The sequence below is a fragment of the Phocoena phocoena genome, chromosome 7 (genome assembly GCF_963924675.1).
Source record: "Phocoena phocoena chromosome 7, mPhoPho1.1, whole genome shotgun sequence".
Taxonomy (NCBI): domain Eukaryota; kingdom Metazoa; phylum Chordata; class Mammalia; order Artiodactyla; family Phocoenidae; genus Phocoena; species Phocoena phocoena.
The window spans coordinates 77,182,085-77,199,617 of NC_089225.1; the positions used below are offsets into that span (position 1 = coordinate 77,182,085).

At 40.5% G+C, this 17,533-nt stretch overlaps 1 protein-coding gene across 1 annotated transcript in view; it reads right to left on the reverse strand.

Annotated features, from left to right (window-relative positions):
* Nucleotides 1-17,533, reverse strand: part of ANKRD44 (ankyrin repeat domain 44) — a 205,378-nt gene that overhangs the window by 133,293 nt on the left and 54,552 nt on the right. Inside the window, exon 4 of the mRNA XM_065880164.1 lies at nt 4,007-4,077. Within this exon, the coding sequence (XP_065736236.1) occupies nt 4,007-4,077 (71 nt within the window). The remainder of the gene's footprint in view (nt 1-4,006; nt 4,078-17,533) is intronic.

Below are 17,533 nucleotides of genomic sequence, written 5' to 3' on the forward strand. Positions count from 1 at the left end.
AAACGTCCTATCTATATTTCTCATTGTGGTTTGGCTTCCCTGATTGAACCCGGAACCTTGAAGCCCTGAGAGAGATCAATTACCCACATTTTAGAAGCACAGGGGTTTTGAAGACAATATAGAGTTTATAAGCCTTTCAATGAAGAAATGGCTTTTAAAACATATTTGTGTAAGGAATATCACTGTTTGCCCCGTCTAAGCAATAGACAGATGTGCCAGCTCTCTTACTGAACACACGTATCTTCTTTGGCAAGTGCTAATAGCAAAACTCCAAAAGACCAGCCCAAACCTTCTCTGTTCTTCCCCTCTCAAGCATGCTTCCCTTTCCCCAGCTATTTTATAAGGGAGGCATAAAGTAATGGCTATAGGATAGAATTCACAAAAGGAAGGATGGGATGTAGCCAAGATGGCAGAGTGGGAAGACCCTGAACTCACCTTCTCCCAATGGCACAACAAAATTGCAACTATTTACAGAGCAACTATCTATGAGAATGACCTGAAGACAGCAGAAAAGATTTCCCACAACTAAAGATATAAAGAAGGAACTACAATGAGATGGATGGGAGGGGCTAAGATGCAGTATACTCAGGACCCATACACCTGGGTCAGCAACCCAGAAGTGGGAAGAATATCACAATGGCAGAGGTCCTCCCCAAGAAGCAAGGGGTCCAAGCCGCACATTGGGCTCCCCAGCCCAGGATCCTGCATCAGGAAGATGGGCTCCCAGAAGTTCTGCTTTGAAAACCAGTGGGGCTTGTGTTCAGGAGAGCCAGAGAGCTTAGGAACCAAACTGCTCCTAAAAGGCATGTAGAAAATCTCACACACTCCAAGTCCCAGTGCAGAGGCAGTAGTTTAAAAGGAGCCTGGGTCAGACCTACTTGCTATTCTTGGAGAGCCTCTCAGAGAGGCAGAAGGCAACCGGGACTCCATCTGAGGATAAAGACACTGGTGGCAGCCATTTGGGGGAGTTCATTCTACAATGACGTCAGCACTGCCAAGTGCCATTCTGGAATCCTCCTGATAGCCTATTAGTGCTGGGGGACTTACCTGCCCTCCAGCACCAGCTCGACAACCCCAAGGCTGCACAGCTAACTGCTTGGGGAAACTACCCATCCTCCAGTGGGCCCACAGCTACTCCATGAGGCAGAACCTCACAGCCTACCAAGTGGGAGCCAGCCCCGCCTCCCAGCAAACCCACAATAATTGGACCCGCTCCAACAGAGGGGGGCCCACAGCCCAGATGGGGGCACCCCTAGAGCATATAGCTCTGGTGACCAGAGGGAAGCATGCTGTTGGACCCCATAGGGCATCTCCTACATAAGGCCACTTCTCTAAGATCAGGAAATGTAACTGACCTACCTAATACATAGAAATAAACACAGAGAATTAGGCAAAATGAGGAGATAGAGGAGTATGTTCCAAATGAAGAAACAAGACAAAACCTCAGAAAGAGAACTAAATGAGGTAGAGATAAGCGATCAACCCAATAAATAGTTCAAGGTAATGATCATAAAGATGCCCAATGAACTCAGGAGAATGGATGAACACAGCGAGCATTTTAACAAAGAGTTAGAAGATATAAAGAAGAACCAAACAAAGCTGAAGAATACAATAACTGAAATGAAAAATATACTAGAAGGAATCAACAGTAGGTTAGATGACACAGAGGAATGGATCAGCAATCTGGAAGTCAGAGTAGTGGAAATCACCCAAGCTGAACAGAAAAGAGAAAAAAAGAATTAAAAAAAATGAGGATAGTTTAAGAGACCTCTGGGACAACATCAAGTGTACTAACATTTCCAATATAGGAGTCCCAGAAGGAGAAGAGAAAGAGAAAGGGGCAGAGAAGTAATAGCTAAAAACTCCCTTAACCTGGGGAAGGAAACAGATATCCAGGTCCAGGAATCCCAAACAAAGTAAACCCAAAGAGGTCCACACCAAGACACAATGTAATTAAAATGACAAAAATTAAAGAAAAAAAGAGAATCTTTAGCAATAGCTTGCTGGGGGAGAGGGAGGGAGGGGGAGCGGGTGGGGAGGGATGGATTGGGAATTTGGGATTAGCAAATGCAAACTATTATATATAGAATGGATAAACAACAAGGTCCTACTGTATAGCACAGGGAACTATATTCAATATCCTGTGATAAACCAAAATGGAAAAGAATATGAAAAAGAACATATATATATATATATATATATATACATATATGTATAACTGAATCACTTTGCTATAGAGCAAAAAGTAGCACAACATTGTAAATCAACTATACTTCAATAAAATAAATTTCTAAAAATATATTAAAAAATTAAAAATAATAATAAAAAATAAAAGCAGCAAGAGAAAAGCAGCGAGTTATGTACAAGGGATATGATAATCAGCTGACTTTCAGCAGAAACTTGGCAGGCCAGAAGGGAGTAGCACTTTATATTCAAAGCAATGAAAGGAAAAAATGTACAACTGAGAATACTCTACCTGGCAAGGTTATCATTCAGATTTGAAGGACAGACAAAGAGTTTTACAGAGAAGCAAAAGCTAAAAGAATTCAGCACCAGTAACCCAGCTTTACAAGAAATGTTCACGGGACTTCTCTTAGTGGAAAAGAAAAGGCCACAAGTAGAAATACGAAGATTATGAAAGGAAAAATCTCATTGGTAAAGGCAAACATAAACTAAAGGTAGTAGATCAACCACTTATAAAGCTAGTAGAAAGGCTAAAAGACAAAAGTAGCAAAATCGTCTATATCCACAATAAGTAGTTAAGGGATACACAAAACAAAAAGATGTAAAATATGATGTCAAAAACATTAAATATAGCAGGGGGAGGAAAAATTCGGAGTTGTTAGAATATGTTTGAAATTAAGAGATCATCAACATATACATATATGGTAACCACAAACCAAAAACCTACAACAGATACACGTAGAAAAATAGAAAAGAATCTAAACATAACACTAAACAAAGTCATCAAATCACAATGAAAGAGAGCAAAAGAAGAAAAAAAACAAAAAAGAACAACAAAAACAACCAGAAAACAATTAATGAAATGGCATTAAGTACATACCTATCAATAATTACTTTAAATGTAAATGGACAAAATGTTCCAATTAAAAGACATATTTGCCATCCTCACCCAAATTTCCAGCATTCAAAATAAATTCTTTCTTGAACACCTACAATGTACCAGGCTTGGGTTACATCAGGAAACAAAACAAAATCCCTGCCATCATGGTGCTTACATTCCAGTGACATGTTTGCCAAACTCAGCATGTTCAAACAGAAATGATCAACTTCCCCAACCCTTGCTCCTTTGCCTCTGCCTTCCATTGGGTTACCAATGGTAATGGTGTTACCATTCACCCAATGGCTTCTTTTCCATCTCACCCTCACAGGTTCCAAATCCTGTCAGGTTCACAACTTATCTCTGCTGTCAACACTCCCCGCTGCTCAGAGGACACCCAGCCCTCTGCTATTGGACCCAGCCTCTACTATCAGACTTATCTTCTACTACACCCTGTGTTCCAGCTACATCCAACTGAACCCACCATTCAATCACTTCCATGACCCTTGTCCTACAGCATGTTTATCCTCCTGCCTCAGCCCTCTCTCCTTTTCCTGGCCTGATAAGTCCCTATCATCCTCTAAGGACTAGCTCAACTGACATATCTTCTTGGAAGACTTCGTCTATTCAAGAAGACAGTTATTTGCTTCCTCCTCCAATTCAGTTATGGTACTGTACAGATCTGCTTACCTGTTTGCACCCCCTTCAGACTGAGAACTCACTGAAGTCAAGGATCACACCGTCCATCTTGGACCACCCCAGTCAGCCCCTAGCACCATGGCTGACACACAGGAGGTGCTTGAACAAACAGCTGTTCAACTTGGTAACCCTCTTGCATTACAAGTAAAAGCCTTTTACTCACCAGTGAGAATCCCTAATTCAGCAGAAAGCATTTTTCTCTTTCTAGGAACTGGAGGTGCTAGATTAAATAAGATAATCACTCACTTCACTTCTGGAGGCAACAGCCCGGTGCAGTGGGGTCAGCCACATGTTGTCCTTGGCATTCACACGAGCTCCTGGAACCAAACAGCACAGGTTAGAGGCATAATGCAATTCTGCTGATGTGAAGTCAGATGCTGTATCTTGTGCTCTCATTTGCTGGGTACAACCAACACATTTTGTTTTGTTTTTTCCTTTCTGTTAGTCATGTGCTTTCCAGCCACCAAACAAGGAGAAGACGTTGAATGCAGTAGAAGGAGCAAGGTCAGGAGCTGAGGATGTCACAAGAATCGGGCCAAGATCAGATGAGAAATAACAGTGTCTCACTGGGTAGGAGATACAGTTGTAAGAAAGCTGAGATTCTCCAGAACTATAGAAATGTAGGTTCTGAAGAATGAAGAACTTTTCAGGGGTGTGTATGCATGTGTGTGTGTGTGTGTTCGTGTTCCGGAATGTTACATTCCTGAATATAAAATATAGAATCATATACATTATTTTATTTTTAGTCATTAAGCATATTTATCTCACAGGGCACACAACATCCTTCTTGGAAAACTGTTAGCGATGAGCAGCCTTCCAACAAGCATATACTAGAGGCCAGTGAAGTTGAGCTCTGATGAGATTTGATCTGGGCTAAAGGGATTAGCAGAAATCCGTTTTATCCAAGAATCCCAATTATTTCTCTGGAACTAGCCAAATATTTTGGTAGGAAGAAGCCAGGTTCCATGGAGCTTTTGGACAGACACAACATGAAGCCTATGTAGGCTGCTCACGGCTCGCTCATACTATGGAGTGGGCATACAGGCTGACACACGAGCCAGAGCCCGGTCATACTCAGGGAGGTGCCCGTGCTCAGCTAGCTGGGAGCCACATCACAATCACGGAGCAGAAGCTCCACAGGAACAGATTCCCAAAAAGTAGAGTATGCCCTCCGCCCATGACACCTGCACAATTCTCCATGTGTACACGTCCACCAAGCTACAACTGAACCACTACAACACCCAATATGAGCTTCCTTTTTTTTGGAATCTGGATTTTGATCAGTCTTCTGGTCAGAGCTGAAAAGTTTTATAAAAGGACTGCAAAAGGAGAGGAGGAGAAAATATCTATGATATCTTTGCAGATGCAGTAAGAGGAGCCTGTTTTAGCCTTAGGACAACAAGGAAGGAAGCTCAAAGAAACTAGAAAGTAAGGCAGAGGAGGGGAAGTGCAAAGGAGGTGGCTCTGAAACAAGGGCCGAGAACGTGAGTCAAGTGTAAGCAGAAGCTGACCAATCTCTGTGAGGCCAAGGCCAGCTGACAGCTAAAAAACAGGAACCGTGTTTAGAAGAAAAAAAAAAAAGGCAGCAGGAGACTTTCATGGATAAAAGTGTGCTAGAAATTTAATTTAATCATAGAACTTACGATGTTTTTTCTCTTTAACTGAAGAAGAAATACCATCAACCATACTAATGATAGAAAACAAGAACATAATAATCCCTAAAACAAAGAGAGAGAGAATGTCTCTTCTACCCTCATTCTGATTTCATTAGTTGGAGGTGGGACCAGGCACAGGTATTTTTAAAAAACTCCCCAGGACCCACGGTTATTGTTTTTTTTTTTTTTTTTAAACATCTTTATTGGGGTATAATTGCTTTACAATGGTGTGTTAGCTTCTGCTTTATAACAAAGTGAATCAGCTATACATATACATATGTTCCCATATGTCTTCCCTCTTGCGTCTCCCTCCCTCCCACTCTCCCCATCCCACCCCTCCAGGCTGTCACAAAGCACCGAGCTAATATCCCTGTGCCTTGCGGCTGCTTCCCCCTAGCTATCTACCTTACTACGTTTGTTAGTGTGTATATGTCCATGACTCTCTCTCGCCCTGTCAAAACTCACCCTTCCCCCTCCCCATATCCTCAAGTCCGTTCTCCAGTAGGTCTGCGTCTTTATTCCTGTCTTACCCCTAGGTTCTTCATGACATTTTTTTCCCTTAAATTCCATATATATGTGTTAGCATACGGTATTTGTCTTTTTCTTTCTGACTTACTTCACTCTGTATGACAGACTCTATCCATCTCATTACAAGTAGCTCAATTTCATTTCTTTTTAAGGCTGAGTAATATTCCATTGTGTATATGTGCCACATCTTCTTTATCCATTCATCCGATGATGGGCGCTTAGGTTGTTTCCATGTCCTGGCTATTGTAAATAGAGCTGCAATGAACATTTTGGTACATGACTCTTTTTGAATTTTGGTTTTCTCAGGGTATATGCCCAGTAGTGGGATTGCTGGGTCATATAGTAATTCTATTTGTAGTTTTTTAAGGAACCTCCATACTGTTCTCCATAGTGGCTGAACCAATTCACATTCCCACCAGCAGTGCAAGAGTGTCCCCTTTTCTCCACACCCTCTCCAGCATTTATTGTTTCTAGATTTTTTGATGATGGCCATTCTGACTGGTGTGAGATGATATCTCATTGTAGTTTTGATTTGCATTTCTCTAATGATTAATGATGTTGAGCATTCTTTCATGTGTTTGTAGGCATTCTGTATATCTTCTTTGGAGAAATGTCTGTTTAGGTCTTCTGCCCATTTTTGGATGGGGTTGTTTTTTTTTTTTGTTATTGAGCTGCATGAGCTGCTTGTAAATTTTGGAGATTAATCCTTTGTCAGTTGCTTCATTTGCAAATGTTTTCTCCCATTCTGAGGGTTGTCTTTTGGTCTTGATTATGGTTTCCTTTGCTGTGCAAAAGCTTTGAAGTTTCATTAGGTCCCATTTGTTTATTTTTGTTTTTATTTCCATTACTCTAGGAGGTGGGTCACAAAGGATCTTGCTGTGATTTATGTCATAGAGTGTTCTTCCTATGCTTTCCTCTAAGAGTTTGATAGTTTCTGGCCTTACATTTAGGTCTTTAATCCATTTTGAGCTTATTTTTGTGTGTGGTGTTAGGGAGTGATCTAATCTCATACTTTTACATGTACCTGTCCAGTTTTCCCAGCACCATTTATTGAAGAGGCTGTCCTTTCTCCACTGTACATTCCTGCCACCTTTATCAAAGAGAAGGTGTCCATATGTGCGTGGGTTTATCTCTGGGCTTTCTATCCTGTTCCACTGATCTATCTTTCTGTTTTTGTGCCAGTACCATACTGTCTTGATTACTGTTGCTTTGTAGTATAGTCTGAAGTCAGGGAGCCTGATTCCTCCAGCTCCTTTTTTCGTTCTCAAGATTGCTTTGGCTATTCGGGGTCTTTTGTGTTTCCATACAAATTGCGAAATTTTTTGTTCTAGTTCTGTGAAAAATGCCAGTGGTAGTTTGATAGGGATTGCATTGAATCTGTAGATTGCTCTGGGTAGTAGAGTCATTTTCACAATGTTGATTCTTCCCATCCAAGAACATGGTATATCTCTCCAACTATTTGTATCATCTTTAATTTCTTTCATCAGTGTCTTATAATTTTCTGCATACAGGTCTTTTGTCTCCTTAGGTAGGTTTATTCCTAGATATTTTATTCTTTTTGTTGCAGTGGTAAATGGGAGTGTTTTCTTGATTTCACTTTCAGATTTTTCATCATTAGTATATAGGAATGCCAGAGATTTCTGTGCATTAATTTTGTATCCTGCTACTTTACCAAATTCATTGATTAGCTCTAGTAGTTTTCTGGTAGCATCTTTAGGATTCTCTATGTATAGTATCATGTCATCTGCAAACAGTGACAGCTTTACTTCTTCTTTTCCGATGTGGATTCCTTTTATTTCCTTTTCTTCTCTGATTGCTGTGGCTAAAACTTCCAAAACTATGTTGAATAAGAGTGGTGAGAGTGGGCAACCTTGTCTTATTCCTGATCTTAGTGGAAATGCTTTCAGTTTTTCACCATTGAGGATGATGTTTGCTGTGGGCTTGTCATATATGGCCTTTATTATGTTGAGGAAAGTTCCCTCTATGCCTACTTTCTGGAGGGTTTTTATCATAAATGGGTGTTGAATTTTGTCAAAAGCTTTCTCTGCATCTATTGAGATATCATATGGTTTTTCTCCTTCAATTTGTTAATATGGTTTATCACATTGATAGATTTGCGTATATTGAAGAATCCTTGCATTCCTGGAATAAACCCCACTTGATCATGGTGTATGATCCTTTTAATGTGCTGTTGGATTCTGTTTGCTAGTATTTTGTTGAGGATTTTTGCATCTATGTTCATCAGTGATATTGGCCTGTAGTTTTCTTTCTTTGTGACATCCTTGTCTGGTTTTGGTATCAAGGTGATGGTGGCCTCGTAGAAGGAATTTGGGAGTGTTCCTCCCTCTGCTATATTTTGGAAGAGTTCGAGAAGGACAGGTGTTAGCTCTTCTCTAAACGTTTGATAGAATTCACCTGTGAAGCCATCTGGTCCTGGGCTTTTGCTTGTTGGAAGATTTTTAATCACAGTTTCAATTTCAGTGCTTGTGATTGGTCTGTTCATATTTTCTATTTCTTCCTGATTCAGTCTTGGCAGGTTGTGCATTTCTAAGAATTTGTCCATTTCTTCCAGATTGTCCATTTTATTGGCATAGAGTTGCTTGTAGTAATCTCTCATGATTTTTTTTATTTCTGCAGTGTCAGTTGTTACTTCTCCTTTATCATTTCTAATTCTATTGATTTGAGTCTTCTCCTTTTTTTTCTTGATGAGTCTGGCTAATGGTTTATCTATTTTGTTTATCTTCTCAAAGAAGCAGCTTTTAGTTTTATTGATCTTTGCTATTGTTTCCTTCATTTCTTTTTCATTTATTTCTGATCTGATTTTTATGATTTCTTTCCTTCTGCTAGCTTTGGGGTTTTTTTGTTCTTCTTTCTCTAATTGCTTGAGGTGCAAGGTTAGGTTGTTTATTCGAGATGTTTCCTGCTTCTTAAGGTGGGCTTGTATTGCTATAAACTTCCCCCTTAGAACTGCTTTTGCTGCATCCCATAGGTTTTGGGTCGTTGTGTCTCCATTGTCATTTGTTTCTAGGTATTTTTTTATTTCCTCTTTGATTTCTTCAGTGATCACTTCATTATTAAGCCCACGGTTATTGTTATAGGCTGTTAAGATTGAGAGCCACTGGTAAATTGTGGCTTAGTTTATCAAGCTTAAAATTATTTGAATCCTAATTCTACTAACTTCATCCAGGCAGCTTACCTGAAAAGGTTCAAGCCCCTTACATCAGTAAGAACCAAACAAAATCAGTTTGGTGGTGCTAAGACGCCAAGGCAGCAGACATCTCACTCCCCAGTAGCAGGATGTCCTGGGCTAAATGCTCTGGAGTGAAATGAATGAGGTCTGGGAAGGACAGTGGGATTCATGGTCAGAAGACCCAGATTTGATTCTGATTTCAGCACCTACTGGCCCAGCTACCAAAAGCCACTACTCTGTAAAATGAGGCTAACAACAACATAATAATAATACTTCTCTACCCACCTTATGAGGTGGTTGGGAGAATCAAGTGAATTTGAAGGTGCTTTGTAAATCGCAAAGCACTAGAAAAAAATTAGCAGTTCTTATTTCCAAATCCCCTCTAATGTCATATTTACTTCTAAATCTATGACTCAGGTCTTCAAGGAAGTGAGAGGCATAGTCTTTGCCCAGGAAAGTAGGGGGAAGTCAAACATATAGATTTAAGAACGCAAAGAACCATCACTTAGAGACTGCACAAACAGGTATCTTTTGAAGATTAAGAGAGACTCAGATGCTGCAGAATGCCAGGGAGGAGGAAACCCAGATGTAATCGAGAGCAGAAAATATTGTGAATTTTAAAACAAAATTTTCCCTACCAGAAAACAAATTTTAGCTTTCCTCTCCTAAGTCTTAGTTCCAAGGGAGCACCAGATGATTGTTACAAAGCCTACCTTTCTTGTTTAGAAACAAACAGTATTTATCCCTCAGGTCCTAGTATTTCTTCTACCAACATTCAGCTATTCAACCCTCCTAAAATTACCCATCTTTTTGTCAGGCCTTTACCCGGGTCATAAATATGTCTATTTTACCACATTGTGCTTATACCTGCATATCAGAAGACAGACCTTTTATTCTCTCTCGTAACTCAAATGTATACTTGTTACTTAATCCTAGGCTGTTTCTTTGACACGTCACAAACATCACCCAGATTTCACGAAGACCTGGATTCAAGTCTCATTCCCTACTGGTAGAGATGGCTGTATCAGGGTTCCCTTCAGATTCCCTGTCCACGTTTTAGGGACTTCCGTGTCACGAAGTCAAATCAGTCATCTGAGATGAAGAACATCTGGCCGTAAGTTCCCTCTGTTTCTGGGTTTGAATTTTCACCTGGCTGTCTGCATGATGTTCTTATCAACACTTTAGTACGTTTGTAGGAAGGAATGCTACATGGGACAGATTGATACCCGCTATGGGTAGCATATCAGCTCTGCCTCAGAGCCTCTAAATCAGTGCTGCCCAGTGGAAATATAATGTGAACCAAGTAACTGAAAATTTTCTAGTAACCACACTAAAAAGGGTATAAAAAACAAGTAAACGAACTTCAGTAATATATTTTACTTACTTAACTCAATATATCCAAAATATTATCATGTAATTGAATTTTTAAATTATTGAGATAATTTGCATTCTTTTTTTTCATGCTAAAGCTTCAAAATCCCGTGTGTATTTCACACTCACAGCACATCTCCATTCAATCGGGCCACACTTCAAGTGTTCAACAGCCACAGCTGGAGTGTGGCTACCATACTGAACAGTGCAGCTCTAAATGCTAGGTGGCAGAGCCCAGGCTTGGCTACTCGGTTGCTTGAGTAGCTCTCTTCAGTTCTAAGGAGCTATGATTCTACCATTAGAGCTGTGAAACTGCTAAGAGCCGTGTTAAGAATGGCTAACGTGATCTGAACGCTGACTCTCTATACTAACGTATGTGTAATCCATTTAATAGGGAGATACTCTTATTATGCCAGTTTTATAGATGAGGGAACCAAGGCCATGAGAAATAATATGCTCCAGGTCCCCAGCTAGGAAATGGTAGATTTGAACCCAGGTAGTCTGACTTCAAAGCCAAGCTCTAGGGCAGTGTGCCTCACTTCAAAACTAGTTACATTCACACAGCGTTCAACTAACACTGATTGCATTTCCCTTCCATTTCCCCCATCTTTCTCTCTGGTCCTCAGAGTCACTCTTCTCTCCCTCTTTCTCCACTTTCATGTACATATTTTTCATACATATGTATATATTCCCCTTGATTTCATGCCTCCTTTCTCATATTTTTCCTTCTAGTTCCAAACACTGGTTATAATAATATGGAACAGAAATACATATTTTGTTATTCATGGTCTTTCACAGAGTAAATATTGTGTATAAACTTAAAAAGCTAGTGCAAGAAGAAGAAACCCAAATGGTAAGACACATGTGAAAAGATACTTCTCAAAATTCATCAGGGAGAAGCCAATGAAAGCAACATTAACAAAGCATATTGCACACATCAAATTGGGGAAAATTTTAAAGTGTGAAATGCCAAGAGTTAGCAAGGATATGGAGCAACAGGGAAACATAGATACAGATGGTGAGAGTGTGAATTGGTACAACCCCCTTTGGAAACAGGGTGGTGCTACCCAATAAAACTGATGATGTGTGTGCCCTACCACCCAGCAATTCCACCCAATCATATACCCTAGAGAAACTCTCATACATGTACAAGAATATTCACTGAAGCATGTTTGTAACAGCAAGATATTGGGATCCCAAATGGTGATTAAGAAGAAAATGGAAAAATACACTGTGGTATATTTGTACAATAGAATGCTACACTGTCATGGAAATGAACAGACTGAAGTTACATATATAAACATATGCACTTCAAAAACACAACATTGAATGAACAAATGAAGTTGCAGATTAATACCAACGGCTTAATACCAGTTACATAAAGTTTCTAAATTTACAAAAACAAAGCAATATGTTGTTTATAGATGCATAGATTGAAATAAAAGTAATAAATATGGCTAAAGAAAACAACTACCAATTCTGGCTAGTGGTTGCCTCTTGGGAGGGAGGGTGTGAAAGGATAAGGAAAGGATACAATGGGCTTCAACTGTGTCTTCAATGCATTACTTCCTTTTCAAAAAGATATAATGCAAGTATAGAAAAATCTTAAGATTTCTTAAAGCTTGATATACATGGGCATTAATTACATTATTCTCCATACTTTTCTGTATGTTTGAAATATTTTCTAATAAAATACTTTTTTTTTTTTAGATGGTGGGGGTAGGAGTTTTAGTAATTTATTTATTTATTTTTGCTGTGTTGGGTCTTCGTTTCAGTGTGAGGGCTTTCTCTAGTTGTGGCAAGCGGGGGCCACTCTTCATCGCGGTGCGTGGGCCTCTCACTATCGCGGCCTCTCTTGTTGCGGAGCACAAGCTCCAGACACGCAGGCTCAGTAGTTGTGGCTCACGGGCCTAGTTGCTCCGCAGCATGTGGGATCTTCCCAGACCAGGGCTCGAACCCGTGTCCCCAGCATTAGCAGACAGATTCTCAACCACTGTGCCACCAGGGAAGCCCTAAAATACTTTTAAGAAAGCTAGTACACTTAAAGTTTTATGTCTCTTAATGAAAATGGTTCAGGGGGGATTAAGTTGCTTTTTCTTACACTACTTTTTCTTGGTTAGTTGCCCTTCTTGTTAGAAAAATGACACTTTCATATAAAATGGCCCATTCGTAGTCTCTTCCAGGACTTTCCTAAGGCTCATCCAAGGTGAGTAAGGAAAGACGAGTAAGAGTTGCTGTTGGATTTGCAGATGACCTCATTTGTACAGTCCTTTTTTTTTTTTTTTTTTGCAGTACTCAGGCCTCTCACTGTTGTGGCCTCTCCCGTTGCTGAGCACAGGCTCCGGACGCGCTGGCTCAGCGGCCATGGCTCACGGGCCCAGCCGCTCTTCGGCATGTGGGATCTTCCCAGACCGGGGCACGAACCCATGTCCCCTGCATCGGCAGGCGGACTCTCAACCACTGCACCACCAGGGAAGCCCTGTACAGTCCATTTTGATAAGAAAATTTCAAGTTAACGACGTGTTATTTGCTGGTCTTATTGTCATTTTTTTCTCATGCTGTCCTCTCTCCACAATCACTATCGCTGATCTCCCCAGCTGTTGAATAGAGGCAAGTCAGCACATGCAGGAAAGGCAGGACCTCAGAAGTTTGTGCCTCTTGGGATGAAGATGGCCGAGTAGAAGGACGTGCACACACTCCCTCTTGTGAGAGCACTGGAATCACAACTAACTGCTGAAAAATCATAGATAGGAGACACTGGAACTCACCAAAAAAGATACCCCACATCCAAAGACAAAGGAGAAGCCACAATGAGACAACAGGAGGGGTGCAATCACAATAAAATCAAATCCCATAACTGCTGGGTGGGTGACTCACAAACTGGAGAACAATTATACCACAGAAGTCCACCCACTGCAGTGAGGGTTCTGAACCCCATGTCAGGCTTCCCAACCTAGCGATCCGGCAATAGGAGGAGGAATTCCCAGAGAATCAGACTTTGAAGGCTAGCAGGATTTGACTGCAGGACTTCGACAGGACTGGGGGAAACAGAGACTCTATTTTTGAAGAGCACACACAAAGCATCAGGACCCAGGGGAAGAAGCAGTGACCCCATAGGAGACTGAACCAGACCTACCTGCTAGTGTTGGAGGGTCTCCTACAGAGGCAGTGGGCGGCTGTGGCTCACTGCAGGGACAAGGACACCAACTGCACAAGTTCTGGGAAGCACTCCTTGGTGTGAGCCCTCCCAGAGTCTGCCATTAGCCCCACCAAAGAGCCTGTGGCCTTCAGTGCTGGGTTGCCTCAGGCCAAAACACCAACAGGGAGGGAACTCAGCCCCATCCATCAGCAGACAAGTGGATTAAAGTTTTACTGAGCTCTGCCCACCACAGCAACACCCAGCTCTACCAACCACCAGTCCCTCCCATCAGGAAGCTTGCAAACGTCTCTTAGATAGCCTCATCCACTAGAGGGCAGACAGCAGAAGCAAGAAGAACTACAATTCTGCAGCCTGTGGAACGAAAACCACATTCACAGAAAGAGAGACAAAATGAAAAGGCAGAGGACTATGTACCAGATGAAGGAACAAGATAAAACCCCAGAAAAACAGCTAAATGAAGTGGAGAGAGGCAACCCTCCAGAAAAAGAATTCGGAATAATGACAGTGAAGATGATCCAGGACCTTGGAAAAAGAATGGAGGCAAAAACTGAAAAGATGCAAGAAATGTTTAACAAAGACCTAAAAGATTAAAGAACAAACACCTAGAAGAATTAAAGAACAAACAAACAGAGATGAACAATACAATAACTGAAACGAAAAATACGCTAGAAGGAATCAATAGCAGAATAACTGAGGCAGAAGAATGGATAAATAACTGAGGCAGAAGAACAGATAAGTGACCTGGAAGACAGAACGGTGGAATTCACTGTTGCAGAACAGAATAAAGAAAAAAGAATGAAAAGAAATGAGGACAGCCTAAGAGACCTCTGGGACAACATTAAATGCACCAACATCTGCATCATAGGGGTCCCAGGAGGAGAAGAGAGAGAGAGAGAAAGGACCCGAGAAAATATTTGAAGGGATTATAGTTGAAAACTTCCCTCACATGGGAAAGGAAATAGCCACCCAAGTCCACGAAGTGCAGAGAGTCCCAAGGAGGATAAACCAAAGGAGAAACATGCCAAGACACACAGTGATCAAATTGACAAAATTTAAAGCCAAAGAAAAAGTATTAAAAGCAAGAAGGGAAAAACGACAAATAACATACAAGGGAACTCCCATGAGGTTAACAGCTGATTTCTCAGCAGAAACTCTGCAAGCCAGAAGGGAGTGGCATGATATATTTAAAGTGATGAAAGGGAAAAAACTACAATCAAGATTACTCTACACAGCAAGGATCTCATTCAGATTCGATGGAGAAATCAAAAGATTTACAGAAAACCAAAAGCTAAAAGAATTCAGCACCAGCTCTACAACAAATGCTAAAGGAACTTCTGTAAGTGGGAAACACAAGACAAGAAAAGGACCTATAAAAACAAACCCAAAACAATTAAGAAAATGGTCATAGGAACATACATATCGATAATTACCTTAAATGTGAATGGATTAAATGCTCCAACCAAAAGACACAGGCTCACTGAATGGATACAAAAACAAGACCCATCTATATGCTGTCTACAAGGGACCCACTTCAGACCTAGGGACACATACAGACTGAAAGTGACAGAAAAGAAAAAGATATTTCATGCAAGTGGAAGTCAAAAGAAAGCTGGAGTAGCAATACTCATATCAGATAAAATAGACTTTAAAATAAAGAATGTTCTAAGAGACAAGGAAGGACACTACATAATGATCAAGGGATCAACCCAAGAAGAAGATATAACGATCATAAATATATATGCACCCAATATAGGAGCACCTCAATACATAAGGCAAATGCTAACAGCTACAAAAGAGGAAGTCGACAGTAACACAAAAATAATGGGGGACTTTAACACCTCACTTACACCAATGGACAGATCATCCAGACAGAAAATTAATAAGGAAACACAAGCTTTAAGTGACACAACAGACCAGACAGATTTAATTGATATTTATAGGACATTCCATGCAAAAACCGCAGATTGCACTTTCTTCTCAAGTGCACATGGAACATACTCCAGGACAGATCACATCTTGGGTCACAAATCAAGCCTTGATAAATTTAAGAAAATTGAAATCATACCAAGCATCTTTTCTGACCACAACGCTATGAGATGAGAATTACAGGGAAAAAACATAATAAACACAAACACATGGAGGCTAAACAATACGTTACTAAATAACCAAGAGATCACTGAAGAAATCAAATAGGAAATCAAAAAATACCTAGAGACAAAAGACAATGAAAACACGATAATCCAAAACCTAAGGTATGTAGCAAAAGCAGTTCTAAGTGGGAAGTTTAGAGCAATATAATCCTACCTCAAGAAACAAGAAACACTTCAAATAAACAATCTAACCTCACACCTAAAGGAACTAGAGAAAGAAGAACAACCAAAACCCAAAGTTAGTAGAAGGAAAGAAATCATAAAGATTAGAGTAGAAATAAATAAAATAGAAACAAAGAAAACAACAGCAAAGATCAACAAAACCAGAAGGTGGTTTTTTGAGAAGGTAAACAAAATTGATAAACCTTTAGCCAGACTCATCAAGAAAAAGAGGGAGAGGACTCAAATCAATAAAATTAGAAAAGAAAAGTTACAATGGACACCGCAGAAATACAAAGCATCCTGAGAGACTACTACAAGCAACTCTATGCCAATAAAATGGACAACCTGGAAGAAATGGACAAATGCTTAGAAAGGTATAACCTTCTGAGACTGAACCAGGAAGGAACAGAAAATATGAACACACCAATCAAAAGTAATGAGATTGAAACTGTGATTAAAAATCTTCCAACAGGGCTTCCCTGGTGGCGCAGTGGTTGAGAGTCTGCCTGCTGATGCAGGGACATGGGTTCGCGCCCCGGTCTGGGAAGGTCCCACATGCCGCGGAGTGGCTAGGCCCGTGAGCCATGGCTGTTGAGCCTGCGTGTCCGGAGCCTGTGCTCCACAATAGCAGAAGCCACAACAGTGAGAAGCCTGCATACCGCAAAAAAAACAAAACAAAAAAAATGGGCAGAAGACCTAAATAGACATCTCTCCAAAGAAGACATACAGATGGCCAAGAGGCACATGAAAAGCTGCTCAACATCACTAATTATTAGAGAAATGCAAATCAAAACTGCAATGAGGTATCACCTCACACCGGTTAGAATGGGCATCATCAGAAAATCTACAAACAACAAATGCTAGAGAGGGTGTGGAGAAAAGGGAACCCTCTTGCACTGTTGGTGGGAAAGTAAATTGATACAGCCACTATGGAGAACAGTATGGAGGTTCCTTAAAAAACTAAAAATAGAATTACTATATGACCCAGCAATCCCACTACTGGGCATATACCCAGAGAAAACCAAAATTCAAAAACACACATGCACCCCAATGTTCACTGCAGCACTATTTACAATAGCCAGGTCATGGAAGCAATCTAAATGCCCATCGACAGATGAATGGATAAAGAATATGCGGTACATATATACAATGGAATATTACTCAGCCATAAAAAGGCACAAAACTGGGTCATTTGTAGAGACGTAGATGGACCTAGAGACTGTCATACAGAGTGAAGTAACTCAGAAAGAGAAAAACAAATATGGTATATTAACGCATATATGTGGAATCTAGAAAAATGGTACAGATGAACTGGTTTGCAAGGCAGAAATAGAGACACAGATGTAGAGAACAAATGTATGGACACCAAGGGGGGAAAGCGGGGGTGGGGGAGGGTGGTGGTGGGATGAATTGGGAGATTGGGATTGACATGTATAGAGTAATATGTATAAAATAGATATTATCTAATAAGAACTTGCTGTATGAAAATAAATAAATAAAAAGTAAGTTTGTGCCTACCCAAAGGTGCAGGGGCTCTAGAATCTTAGCAAATCTTTT